Raw genomic sequence first — 14887 nt, 5'->3', positions numbered from 1 at the left:
AACTGGAAGCCAGTTAACAAGGCAGCCTGGAAAGCATTGTTTGTTTTGCATGAGACAGCCATCAGCCTCTGCGATGCAGAGCAGAGTAAGGGTAAAAAACAGATCTGTGAGCAAACGGGCAAAAGACACGCTTATAGAGGTTGAGTACCTTGTCCTCAGGTCCCTCAGGCTGCCTGACTTTAAATTCTGAGCACATACCACTAACCTATGTTGTCTAATTATTCTGAAGAGAAATAGGGCGTGGATGAAGCAACCTATTTGACTGTAATGAGCGTCTCACTTTATATATGATATAAACACAACACATCCTATATACATGATATATGATGTGATATGTGATATATGTTTATATGTGACGGATATGATATATACATGTATATCTATACATGTGTCTGTGTATGCTGCATATATTTTATTTCATCACTTTATTTGGGGTCCTACTGCTGTTCTTTTACTTTCCTTTTACCAGACTAGATTTTTAAAATGCGGTTTTTAATTCTCAAAGGTAGAAGCGAGGTAGGACAGTGTCTCAGGACATATGCACGAAGGCACCAGGATGGGGGCTGGCTCAGGGCGTGCAGCCAGTCCCACCACAGGTGGCCAGGAGCCCAGAGAGTGGCCTCCGTTCCTCAGGCTTCTGGTTCAGCACCCGTAAAAAGAAAGGCTAGGTTCCTTTTTTTTTTAATTAATTTTTATTGGAATAGAGTTGCTTAACCATGTTGTGTAAGTTTCTACTGCACAGCAAAGTGAGTCAGCTATATATATATACATATATCCCCTTTCTTGGATTTCCTTTCCCTTAGGTCACCACAGGGGATTGGGTAGAGTTCCCTGTGCCAGACGGTAAGTTCTCATTAGTTATCTATTTTATACATAGTATCGATAGTGTATATATGTCAATCAAGAAAGGCTATATTCCTAATGATCTTCAGGGTCTTTCCTGTTCTGTGGTCCCGTTACTACATCTTCAGGGAAAAGTCAAATCTCCTGTTTTGGCCTCTAGGACAAAACCAAACCAAACCGAAGCAAGCACCACCCACAACAAGAAAAGTGAAGCCCCAGCGCACCATGAACCGGTACTGGCTGACCCTCCGCTCACTTCCCCTTCCTCTGACGCTGGACTTGCACATCAGCTAACACTTGTTCACACATCCTTCAACACAATGTGGCAAATGGGATAAAGGGATCGCTTAAGCTAGTTATTAGATTTCTGACTCATCTGTCCGCCTGCTACACAGGAGGACATTTTAGATCCCTTAGGTCCTAGATGTCACTTGAGTTTCATGGTTACGTAATCAGACCCAGTCTTTCTGTTCAGTTGACTAAAACAAAGAAATAAAAACAAATAGCATCAATAACTGTTACCTTCTTGCTTTTCATTACTGTTTGTCTCTTGCAACTGGCCCATGTTATTAGAACATAACAGAATCTGTTTAAGAAATGCTTTCCAAATTCAGAAACTATAGAACACATTTCCCACCCCACTTGCTCCATAGGAAATAAATCTTTTTACTTTGATGAAATGGCAGCCACGGGAGCCGTCCAAGAGACTGTATGACGGGGATCCCTGAGGTGGAGGAAGAGGAGGGAGAGAGACGCGCTGACAGATGCTGGGAGATAAAGATCGTCTTGGAGTTTGGTCTCTTATCTAACATGCTGGGAGAGCTCCACCAAGACACGGTGATCAGAGCTCAGCACTCTTGCGTGACTTCCCACAGAGTGCGGGGAGGCTCTGAGGGGACGCTGACCCCCTTGACATCTCCTTGCCTCTAGGGTCCGGGAATTGCAGTACCTGCTACACCATCTCCCGGCTTCCCTGAAAGAAAGGGCAGTGCCAAGCCTGAGCCTCCTGCCCTGTCTCCACCGCTTCCCTTTTGTCTCATCATTCATTCATTCACTCATTTAATAAACACTTATTCACTGAATTTTATGTGCCTAGAACGGAACTAAACAATAGAACCTTGTAGTAGGTCAGGATGAGGTAGGAGGGCAAAGATGGTCCTGATGTTAAAAAAAATTCAACCCGTATCCATGCTTCAGAAAGAAAAGATGAATATTGGTTCCTTTTCTAGACCATTTGAGCCTCATTTCCAATCAGGAATTAAATGAATGGCTTTATAATGTGTTCCTTTTACTTGGCCCTTCATCATCTCAGACCACAGGGGATTGACATTTTAATGGCAATACGAGGGCTCAGAATAAACCTACCTTTTGATGACACATTTAACTAATACTGAATTATAACAGAACCTTGGTGGACATGCACATGCCAACCACATTATTAGAGGACAAATTATTTTTTATTAGTGCTACTACTATCAATATACAATTTATACTTATGGACCACTGCACGTGAAGTGCTACCAAGCACGGGTAACATCCTGTCTCTGACAATCACAAAGGCCGATGCAGCTGTAACCTGCAGCTGGCTTCCTTTCCCAGCCGCCTTCCTCTCCTCCCTACAATGCCTTCTCTCTATGGATTTTCATTTAAGTGTATCATCTCGGGAGAAATTAAACGGCAGGACTCTGTGACAGACACAAGGGCTGGGGAGCCCTTGAAGTCACTGGAGATAACTCTGGGGGGGGGTCGTGCATTATTCTGTAGCACCTGGTGTGCCTTCAGAGGCAGTTCTGTCAGCAGCAAGTCAACCCTGGATGCATCAGGGTCAGGAGCAGGTAAAGTGGTGCAGGGAGCTTTATGTCCCTGTTGTCCTTGTTTGGAGAAGCAGAACTTGACTGAAGCTGCCAGTTCTATGAAAGCTCATATAAGCTGGAGATGGCTCAAGCAGCCAGCTTCAGGGTGGGGAACCACCTGTATCTTCACCTCCCATTCACATTCACTGGGCATTTTCCAAGCATGCCCAGAAGCCAAGCTCTGTGCTCACTGCTGGAACCCAGGAGTCTTGGTATAGACACTGAGAAGACGTTTCAGGGCTGAGGGTAGGAAATGTTAGTCCCTTCAAGGGCCTGCTGAGTGATCATTATTAGAGTATCACCTAGGATCTTAAATCCTTGTCCTAAATTTCTTTTTAGAGGAAAGTCACTTTCAAAACAGGTGGCATCTAGATGCCCTGGATGACTATTAAGTAGCTTAGAGTGTCTGGTATTTTCCACCAAGTCCATTTGGAGATCAATTAACCATGTCTTTTGGGCAAACTGCTACCTTCTGAAAAGGTTTTTATGGGTTCAGAATGCCCATTACATTGTTTTCTTTTGTGCCTTTCTGTTCAGTTCAGTTTTTTTCCTTTACGGAAGTGCCTTTTTAATGAGCACATCAGTTTTGCATTTCTCGGCTGGAGCAAATTGCTGTCATTTGTGTCCCACCACTGCCTCGGGCATTTTTCCTTTCTGGTTGGTCTTTAACCTAATCACGTACTTCTGTGTCTACACTCATGGCATCTGGACGATGACAATAGGCAGAGGCTCAATGAAGAGACATTATGAACCACACAGTTCCGTCTCTTCTAGCGGGTACGCGTCCCTACAGTGACGAGGGGGTTTCATTTTCTCTAGTTCCCTGAAGTCCAAGTCCCTTCCTTGTTCGTGCCTCACCGCCACCCCCACCGCTCTCCAAGTGTTATTTCTTGTGTTTACTGAAAAACAGCATCTTAGGTGAGCAAACCCCTTACCTATTTGCCAGTCCCAGGGCACCTTTAACAGCTCCTTGTGCTCCATTATTGCTCTGCGAATTGAAAGAAAGCAGACCTGATAAGCAATGCGTCCTACTTCTTATTTTTCACGTACCAGATTTATACACATCATGAAGCAATCAACTGAATTTCAAAAATAACTTTGGGTCACGCAGAGGCAAGTCTCGTTAGGCAGCCCAGCCTGAGGTTTATCCCTGCAGGATCTTGTCCGGGGAGTGCGCCAGTGGGCACGGTGCAGCACAGACCCTCCGCCGTCCTCCTCACCCAGTCTGCCTCTAGCCTTCGCTTCTGCTTGCTTAGATGCGTTCTCAAAAGTAGATGGCGAGGTTTGGAAGTTTTCCGGGCTTGCAAGCGTAATCAACTTTCTGACAGAGTACTCTCCAGGGCAGTGGTTCTCAAACTTCAGTGTACAAAAATGCCACCTGGAGAGTGTGTTACCACAGTTTCCTGGGCCTCATCCCTGGAGAGTATAATTCAGTAGCTCTGGGTGGGGCCCACGGCTGTGCGTTTCTGACAAGTGGTCACGTGGTGCCAGTGCTGCTGGTCAGAGAGCTACACTCTGAGAGCCACTGTTCTGGAAGAGGACCAGGAGGGGAGGGTGGCATGGCTCCACTGGCATCACTTGGGTCTCAGTGTACCCTCAACGCATCCCATTTGCCAAACACACCCATATGCCACTTCCACTATGCTGGAAGCCACGTCTCTGAAGGGCTCCGTCAGCTCGGATGGCCTATAACTGAAGCAAATGAGTGTAGATCTCTGAAGATATTTTTTTTGGATTCAAGAATAATAGTCCATAAAATGAGCCATCCATCTACAAAATGTTGGTTATGAAGTGTGGAACTAGGCAATTTCTTTTCCTCTTACAAGGCTAAAGCGCCAGGTTTAGGAACTTTAAAATGCCATCATGCTTTCAAAATGAACCGAAAATAAATCTTTCGTAGAGAGTCTTCCCATCTCCTTGCCTTGTTTGCTATGGAGGTTTTCACCTGTACCTCAGGATACAGAAATTTGGAGGATTCTTGGAAACAGCCTGTTTGCCAAACAGGTTTAAAGTGATACCAAAACAGCTTCCATAAATAATTTCAGACACTCACCCAGTACAATTACAAAGAAACTGCTTTGTAGAAAGTGACTTGGTGAAATCAGCATTACGTGCTTTGCAGAGAGGGATTTGCTGAAATTAGACTGGAGGTTATACTATTCTTCTTTATCTCTTATGTGAAACTAAAATACATGGCCTTTATTGATGGAAAATTATGCTTTGTTTGACGCTTATTCTCGCAACAACTTCTGAGGCCTAGTCAGTGATGACTTATATGCTCCAATGCCAGAATTACCGCAAAATTGATGTTTCTGACTTTTTGATGCTTAGTGAATGCCTGTGTTATATCTTCACTGGTTTAAGGAAAATGGAAACCCATTATATTTGTGGGTTTTTTTCTTTTTTTGGTCGCGCCACACTGCTTGTGGGATCTTAGTACCCCGACCAAGGATGGAACCCAAGCCATGGCAGTGAAAGCGCTGAGTCCTAACCACTGGACTACCAGGGAATTACCTAAGAGGAATTTAGAATATGGTTCACTTGTGTAAATCCTTGGGCAACAAAAGAAACAATTTATTAAAGGAAAAATTTAAACTATAAGTTTTCTAGTGGTGCTTACTAGTAAAACTAGTTTACTAGTTGTCAGCAATAAACAGACTGTCCCTTTTGGAAGTGCATCAACTCATGGCATTTATGCTTAGTTTGTCTATTTCTCTAAATAAAACCTCACTGGCTGATTTGGGAGAATCAATGTACTTCTAATGCTTTCTTGTAAATATTCTTCAAAATCCATTAAATAAATTCATTAAAAATCCATTTAGTTTGGAAGAAATCTACTAATAAAGATATTAAGTTTTCAGATTTCATGTGGGAGGTTGGTGACAGGTTTCTAGCTTTGATTTTTATAAAATAAAGTGAACAACCATATTCCAGATGAAAAAAAAATTGTAAAAATAAGCTCTAAGAGAATCAACTACGTGAATTTCTTGTTATTTTTACTCACAACTGAATTCCACTGAAAAATGCCCCGAAGAGTCCAATCATTCCCAGGAATTCCACTCGGCTCAGGGTTCGGATGATGTATTCTTCCCAGACGTTAGAGATACCGTAGAGCGTGGCTCCTCCTAAGACCAGAAGGTCCCCTACCAGCTTATTTTCCCCTAGGAACAGAAAAAAAAAAAAGAGTGTGCTTTATTAAAATTTTCCTAACAAGAATTTGGCACCAGCAAAACCAGCTTCCTATGCCTATTCTATTCTGACATTTTTATAGAAGTTCTGTATTTTGTCAACTGAGGTTTAGTAAAGTTTGTTTATGTATGCTCCAGATATGTTGTGACATAAAAAGGTTGTCTCTGTCTACCCAATCAGAAGTCTTCCCGAGCTAAGAAAGAGACCAGTTTCTTCTAGATTGCACGCTCTCCACAAAGCCCCATGTCTTCTGTCTGAGCGAAAGGGATTGTGTGTTGAAATTTTCAACTCCCCTAAAGAAAGTAACATAAGGGTGAAAATATATGTAATTCATTATCACATTAATGTTCTTCTTCTTTCATAAAAATATTTGTTCTAAATTCAATTTTGGTTAGTTTTGGTTTATGTCCAATCTCTCATAAATTATGTACCTGGCTATGTCCTATAGTTAGATCAACTCTTTCCACTCCAGGAAGTGTGAAGCCAGGGAAGGACAGCGGAGATCAGCAGCCGGTGGCCTCACGGTGGGCTTGTACCCAAGCAGCCTCCAGCTCTGTCCTGTGTGGTTGGCTCATGGCAGCTCAGCTAATGTGCAGCTCTGGGGCAAAAGAAGTGTGGAATGGGAAGGGTGCTCTCTCCAGCGTGATTCTAAGGAGGAGACTTAGAGTAGCCTTGGACTCCCAGATTAGCTGCAACAATCTAAAACTACAGAACCAGACTCTCAGTGTACAGTTGGGAGAACTGTGCATTCTTCAGGAAACAGTTTCACATAGAATCTGGGCTGGGCTTGGGGAGAGACCTCTGCACTCACATCTCTGTGGTCCCCCCCAGAGATACATTTACTCTAATTAGTGTCACTTTTTCTAAGACAACTTCCCACTCCTGGTAAGGATCAGAGAGAGAAGATACCCCCAAAAGTAGGAGATCTTGTTGGAGTCACCCTCCAGGGAATGGAGCTGAGAGTCTGGGTCTGCGAGGGCTGGGAGCCCTCCCTGGGCTCATGGGGAGCAGATGACCCAAGAACGTGAGGAGGCTCCAGTGAGGAACCAGACCTCATGGCTGTGTCCCTGAGTGTGTCTTCTGGGGAAATTAAGGTTGCTGTTACAGAGCAACCTAATTAATCTTTTTCACGTGTCAACTAGAAAATCATGAAAAATGTCTAATTTTAAGGAGTTCATTTGAGGAATAACCCATAAAGTAAAAAGTATCCATTATTAAGATGATAAAATTATAATGAACATGGTTCAGTCACTTTTCAATAAGGAGCCATTTCAGAATCTTGTGATGACATGGGGCCATTATCATGAGTATCAATTACTGTTGTATTAGTGAAGTGTGGAAGTGCTGCTTGATAGAATGGTTAATGCTTGGTTACTGAAATTAATTTTACATGAGTGAATTCAGGAAAGTTAAATTACAATAAAATATTTTAATAGAAATTAGGGAAACATCAGTCCATCTTTTAAATGTCCTAAAAAGAGGCCACACAGTTTCAATGAATAGTCTCACCAGTCTTTTTCAAACTCCACATTTGTATCATTATGGCCTATTCTGCTAAACATTTGATGATATGGAATCTACTATCCCCAGTACTTTGAATTTTCATCAATGCAGTGATAATTAGTGTTAATAATGATACCATTTCATGTAACTGCAAGTTTGGAAGTATTTCCTATCAGTAACAAAATGATTAAATATTATTTATTAAAATTTTACTAGTAAGTGTATTTATCAGATTTTAAATCAGTTGAAAGTGGGTACCTATACATATAGCATGTATGAAATTTTAGATGACTAAATAGAATTAAATTAACCAGGACATGATTTTATCCAACCATATGACATAATGAAGTGTTTGATATAATATTTTGTACCTACAATTTGTATCTAGCTAACTGGAAATTACAAGATATTACTCTGTGTTTCATGCCCTATTAATGCAATAGATATCTGACATGGTAGAGTCAATTTCTCTGAATCACAGGGAAAATTATATCCCGCAAGCGTGTCATTTACATATGGTTGAAACCAAAATGACTGATAATGTTCCGCAAATCTGGGGTAAATGGACACATCTGAAATTATGAGAAGTCCATTCACCCCAGAGCCTTCTTGCTCTCTTCCGAATTTCACATTATTGTCGCCGTGCGTGGCCCCCACTGCACTCTGCTCCACGTGTCTGTTATTAAACGTGCGTGTCTTCCCTTCCTCCCTGTGTGCTTACACAGCAGGACTGAAGGGCCTACTGTGATTTACTTGGCTTCATAGTCTGTGTGGTCCCTAGCACAGATCCTGGCACATTGTAAATTCTCAATAAATGTTTAAATTAGTTGAGCGGACAGAAAAGGTCTTAATCCATCCCATGGTAAGGATTTTGATGGTGCAAGACCTTTCAATTCAGGTAGATATGGGTTCTAATCACATCTCTGTCATTTATTACGTGTTGAACATTGGGCAAGCTATCGAGTGTTTCTGACTTGAGTTTCCTTATTTTAAAATGATGTTATGGTGAGGATACCGTAAAATAACGTCAATAAGATTTAAAAATGCAAAATAATGTAAAATGCCTAGTATCTCATCTGGCACTTGTTAAGTGTTCACTAAATGGTGGTTAAAAAGGGTGAATCAGTCGTTCCCTTTGAATCACCACCTGTCTGCTTGGGTCGGCCATTTCTCATTTTGGATCGCTTTTTGGTTCTAATCAACCCAGTCATGAATGCTTTGCAAGAATTGATTTTCCTTTTTAAATTTTGATTAAGTACCAGAAACACCATGTTTGGAGGGATATTTGTGTCTGTGTGGTTGTAGCAGGAGAAGAGGCAATATTATTTAAAATCACTACTTACCACTATTTCAAGAATAAATTGTGAATTATAGTATTCTAGAGTGTTGAAAGACTTAATGCAACTTATGAAAATGAACCCATCTCATTAAATATTTTTGAGTTTTAAATGCGCCTTTTCCTGGGACTCTCTTGGTTTTAGCATAGAAAGTCCCGCTTCTGGGGAAACCCTTCCATCCTGGGCCATCTGGGACAGTTATTCCTCCTAATTCACTACAATTGAACAATGGTACATTTCTTACAAGAGTTACAATTATGGAAAAATAAGTATTAAGTGGTGTAGCAGAAAGATTTCACATCTAGGCCACACCATTTAGTACTGGTGTGCTCTGGCATGTTTCTCATCTTCTCTGAGCCTTGATTTCTTCAGCTGTAAAAATGAGAATAAAAATACTTTCTTTGCATAATGAGTAGGATTAAATGAGATGCACAGGAACGTGCCTGGCACCAATAAAACTGTGACTTTTAAAAATTATGTTTAATTATCTAAGTCCTTGAAAATGTTTTCTCTCTTTTACAGTAAATATAAAATTATGTCTGGGAGTAAAGAACAATGTCATTGTGGTTAGCTAACATCTTTGATAAGTGAACTATAAGATGCAATAAACATACTGTGGTAGAAAGTAGATATATTGAAGAGCAAGAAATACATTTTATGAAAAAGATCTATTTTAATTGAGTGTTATCTCAATCCTATCATTTTCTAACCTTCCCTTTTTTATCTATAAGTTTTCCAAGGAAAGTAGAAATGTCATGGAGAAATCTCTGTGGCCTTACTAAGTTATTTTTACACCCTCCAACCTCTATCCTATTCTCAGGACCTTCACTGACAAACTTGGAAAAAGACATCTCCTTTCAGCTGAGCTCAAAGGCATGGGAGCACCTGTAGTGGCTGCTCAGCTGCTTCTGAGACAAAAACAGACTTAGAATGTAAGTGTTTTTAATGTCTGTCCCACTTTGTAGACCATCCCACAGGCTCCAAGGCAGAGTCTCCACAGCCAATATCAAAAGTGCTTAAGGACAGAATTTTCAAAATCCTAAGCTAAAGAGAACCGTGGACTAAGCAATAGAAAAAGGACTAAGTCAGTCATCTTTTCCTGTGAAAAGCTCTTGATACAATGATGACAATTTATATCGCGTTGGACGCCCGATTAAAGTTCTGGTGAGCGCCTAAAGGATTTTAGAGACGTTCCGTCCCTGGCTAATTAATGCAATTAGACCAACTCTACAGCAAGGGTGGTAACAAATGGAATATTTTTGATAGAGATGCACACAAGGATTACATCGTCCTCAAAACCAGTGTTATTTTCTTTTTTCAGAACATTTTATAAGATAGCTTAAACTGCTGCCTAATTTAATATTTCTGTAGATGTAAAGCACACCCAATCATTATTTTGTGAAATGTAGCCCTTGGATCCTAATTTTGGGCTGCTGTCAGACATTAGGCCAAGGACTCAGGCACCATTACCTGAACATGGAAGGTACTCCACAATGATAAAATTTAATCCTGTTAACACCGGCACTTCATATGTTACACCAGGAATGATGCTGCGGGCCTTCAACAGATTCACACGGACAGATATAACACCGCCCCAGCCTGTTTCAGCTGCCCTGCGTCGTTTTTAAAAATGGCCACTTTTGAAAGACTCCCAAATGGACTTACTTTTTGTTTTCTTAAATAGCACGAGTACCCCTTTCCTAACACTTCCCCTTGAAATCAAGAAAACATTTTTTTGCAGGACTAGTGAATACAACCTAGTGAAATCAATTCAAATTAGTTTAACATTTTGGGCACAAATGTTTAGATTTATAATGACAATTGTCTTTCTTGACTACGGATAACAAAACGATGGCCAGGGTGAATGGCTAGGGTTCAGCAAAGCAAAATCTTCATAAATACGAGCGCGTGCTGCTTAGTCTATATTTACGCAGTTTAAGAAAAGCTGAGAAAGTGTAGTGAAATTGTGACTTTATAACAACTGGGCATGTTGTTTCAGACAAAAATACTGTGTGATTGGTCCAAAGAGATGATCTATATTGGGATTGTGATGGGTATAGAGCAAAAACTAGCTTTTTCATGGAATATCTATCAATATCCCATGGAAGCACTATTTCATAGAACAGAATTTGGGAAAAGTTGGTGCATGAATTTTTAGGCCACCTGTTGAGGTGGGGACAGATAATGCTGTGTAGGCAGCCTCTGCAGAGGGCAGAGGCTGTCTCTCTTTTGCTCTGTGTTGTGTCTTCAGCTCTGAGCAACATGGGAGAGGGAAGGAAGCCTGCCAAGATGTCAGAGCCTTGGGTTCTCGTCTCAGCTCTGTGACCTCGGGCAGCTCAGTCGGCTTGCCCGTGTCTTGGCATTTTTGTGTGTCAAATACAAAGGAGCCGAGCAAGGTCCCTTTCAGCCATAAAGTTCTACGGTGCGACTTGAAAACATAAATAACGTTCATTTCAGGTATTTCCTAAGACCTAGTCTCAAAGAGAAGTGCCCCAATTTTAACTTTTTACCTCCAATTCCCTAGAAGGAAAGGCAATTCCAAGACTACAGAGGAGTGAGTCCCTTCTATCCTGTTCCTGATGTTAACAGAGAACGTCATTTTTCCCTGTCCCCTGAAACCTTCTGTAGCTCCAGGATTTTTGGTACATTTCGAAGAATTACAATATTTTAATTCCAGAAGATTCACAGCAATCTGATGAGGAAACCTTGAAGCTTTACCGCGTAGGTCTACGAGGTAATTACCCGTGACTGCTATCTGAAACCTCCCCCCAAATAAACCAGTGAGAAACATGCATGAGGAGACGGAACTCAGCTCTCTCTCATAAGAATATCAAGAATTCCTAATCTAGTCTCCAACGTTTAAATAGCCACCCTTAGGCCTGTATGCCTACCTTCACCCAGTAGTTCACAAGCTCAGTCTCTCTCTGACTTGGGAGAGAAAGCGTTGGCGGGTGGGGTGTGGGGAAGGTCCCAGTGGCTCAGGAATGGCTTGACCCACTGACACCGTCTCCAACCAGCTGGTCTGGGGCAGGCAGCTTTAACTGCCAACACATCCTCTAAGCGAGTCCTGACTCTCAGCTTTAAACAGAGTCTGAGTATTTCTGAACTCCTGCAGGATGGACATGAAAGCTGTATTTTGCTCCCTTTGTCCACTCAAGAACCATGTATGAAGCACCTCCTATGTGCCACTATTCTAGGTGTGGGGGAACAAACACAAGGAAGACACCGGCACTAGGAAGCCCAGGTTCCTTGTTTCTGCCACGAACATGAACATTCCACGTCTTGCCTTGGTCTTGCCCCCAGAGGCAAGTAACCTGGTGAACACGGAGACTCACCTGCTCCCTGATGCCTCCCCACGAGCACGTCCGCGCCCGCCATGCAGCCCATGCCCAGGATGCAGACGACGATGCCAATGAAATGCACAGCCTTGTACCGGATCAGCAGGAAGAACCAGGAGAGCAAAATCACCACCGGGATCACAAAGCAGTCCAGGAGCTACGGGGAGGGAGGGAGATAAACGACAGTAGGGAGCTCAGAGGAAAGCTTTCCACGTAACGGAAACTGTCAGAAAAATAACTTTGCTCTGGAGAAAGGACATTGCCCCTGAACCTGACACCCAGAACGGACGCACTTAAAACAGACTCTGAAACAAATGCACATGAACTTTTCTTAAACATCCCCAAGCTGTGACGAAAAGGAGGAAGGTGAATCAATAAGACAGCCTGGTGGTGAAGATTCTTCTGCCCCTGTGGCGTCAGGGCAGCTCAGCCTCCGTCTTCCTCAGCACCCTGGCCGACTCCGCTGGGACACTCAGATGTGGGGAGAACAGCCTGAGCCACTTTAGGTGGTGTGGTCCCAGCGCTCTGGGAGCAGATCTAGGAATGGGAGGTGAGGGGTAGAGGTCTTATAATGGTTTATAAATTACTAGAATCTAGGCAAAAGTTGAACTTAATTTCTCCCAGAACTTTCTCCCCACTACCAATAAAAGTTACTTTAATCTGTCTTTGAAATTTCACTTTTTATAGGAAAAAAAACTCCTTCAAATATAAATAGAAATATTAGTTTCAAAAGTTTACAAATACTTTTTAAATACTGTATAAAAAAGAGTTTTAAAAAAAGGAGAGAGTAAAAATGAACAGAGGATTAAAAAAATCTTTGATTTCATTTCTTATATAGTTTGCACAAGTAGCGAGATTCCATCTGACACGGAAGCCCCAAGAGATGGTGGAGAGCTTGCCCCGGTCATATAGTGAGATAATATGATGAAACGAGAAGACCCCTGTGTCAGGAGCCAGAAGATCTGATTTTCAGTACTAGATCCTTACTTACAGCAGTGTGACCTTGGGCAGACCACAAACTCGGGAAGCCTCAATTTCCTGTTAGTATAATGAAGATAATAATTCCTACTGACTTTCTCTAAAGATCATTGTGAAGCTCAAAGATAACACATATGGAAGCATTTTATAAATTATGGGGGCCTCAACACCAGTCTAAACCCTGCTTCCAAACATGTGCTCTGGACTCCACAGAACTGGTTGTTTCTACTACACCCGGGGAAAGATGCAGACTTCTGGATACTCCATGCGAGGCAGAGTCTCCACCAGACACACGGGTAGCCCCCAGGACTCCAGACTCCATGTGCCAAATGAGAAAGTGGTGATCTGGTCCCACTGCCCAGTACAGCTCCTCTGCTAGAATCCTAAACACGTGGCCCTACCACTCAGTAGCCAGATTCCTAACACCTCTTCACTTTTGCTGTCAGCCTCCTGTGGATCACTGAATCCTGCCAGTTCACCTTCTAGACACTTCTTAAATCTACTCACGCCACTCTGCCTCCTAGACTGAACTAGCATCTTATCCTACCTGGAGAAAACCCTTCCTTCCTGCCTCAGGGTCTCCGTGCATCCCCCTCCTTCTGGGATGCTCCATCTAATTCTTGAAGTCCTGCCTCCTTCTTCAGGCACGCACCTCCTCAAGAAAGCCTCTAGGGACCCTAGGCTAGGTCAGGTTCTATTTGATGATCTCCTTGCATCCTATACCTCTCCTTTATAGTGTCAAGTATAATAATTCTTAATTAATATGGAATTATCGGCAAAATGTCTGATTTCCCCACTTGTCTGGAGGTCCATGAGAGCAGGACTATATTCCCAGCACCCAGAGTCCTGCTGGGCTTATGAGAAGTATCCAATAATAGTTACTGAACAAATACATATAAGGATTTTCAATAATCAGCAACAGCAAAATAGAGTTGCCAACATTCATTAAAGGCTGAAAAATGTTTGCATGTTTGTAAAGCATCCTGACTATCAGAATGGCTCTCTGGTACCTTAAACAGCATTTAGGATCCTCACTACCCCAAAGCTGCTGGTGACCTGGACAGACCCTCGTGCTTCTCCATGCCCCGGTCTTCTCCTTTGCACAACGGAGCAAGCAATCAGAAGAGTAAGCGTCCCCAAGGTTACCCGGAAATGGTAATGGTGAGTAACACCGCAACCCTAACACCATGATGGGCTGGCGGCGGAGCCCACAGGTCACAGCACTCCAGGAGGGGCTGAGTGCGGCGGTGACGGCTGGTAGGATTGCGCTACAGCACACAGTCACTCACTGCACAGTTAATTAGCAAGTTAATGATCCTACTTAGGGTGGTAAAATGCTCTGTAAAAGCAGGTTTTACAACTGGCCTCAAATGCCATTTAAGTATATTAGGAAATTTGAGTTTGCCAGTGAAAACTCTCCATTGGGCATAAAACAGTTGGTGTTTTGCTTTAAAAATTAGAAATGATTGAATCAACAGTTAGAATATTTAGCTACATGCTCCACAATTGGGATTTCATCATCTGGCTGGAAGCCCTCAGTCAGTGAAGCTGAAGGCTTCCACGCCTGAATTACTGAAGGCAAACCAGGCCAGCACCCAATCTGTGAGGAGGGCTCAAGTGAGCTTTTCTGGTTCTCAGTGTCATCAGAAACCCCAAAGCACTTTTGAGTCCTGGGATCTGTTCTCTTAATGGGTTGAGCTGAAAAATCCTTATTTGTGAGTGTCAGTTGGTCCTATGGGTAGACTTTTAGAAAGAAGAGAAGGGGAAAGAAGGATACACTAAAGTCAGAGTTTCTGGGACACTACAGCTGGGAAGCGTGGCGCCCAGCATACAGCAGGGAATCAAT

General features: G+C 42.5%; 1 protein-coding gene across 1 annotated transcript in view; it reads right to left on the bottom strand.

Annotated features, from left to right (window-relative positions):
- Positions 1-14887, bottom strand: part of SLC35F1 (solute carrier family 35 member F1) — a 381987-nt gene that overhangs the window by 33673 nt on the left and 333427 nt on the right. Inside the window, exons 4-6 of the mRNA XM_057739875.1 lie at positions 12061-12220; positions 5701-5857; positions 3632-3684 (exon numbers count right to left, since the gene is read on the bottom strand). Coding sequence (XP_057595858.1) covers positions 3632-3684; positions 5701-5857; positions 12061-12220 — 370 coding nt within the window. The remainder of the gene's footprint in view (positions 1-3631; positions 3685-5700; positions 5858-12060; positions 12221-14887) is intronic.

Source organism: Hippopotamus amphibius, chromosome 6, assembly GCF_030028045.1.
Source record: "Hippopotamus amphibius kiboko isolate mHipAmp2 chromosome 6, mHipAmp2.hap2, whole genome shotgun sequence".
Lineage (NCBI taxonomy): Eukaryota > Metazoa > Chordata > Mammalia > Artiodactyla > Hippopotamidae > Hippopotamus > Hippopotamus amphibius.
The sequence above is the reverse complement of the archived record's forward strand: the minus strand, read 5'-3'. Positions and strand labels throughout refer to the sequence as shown.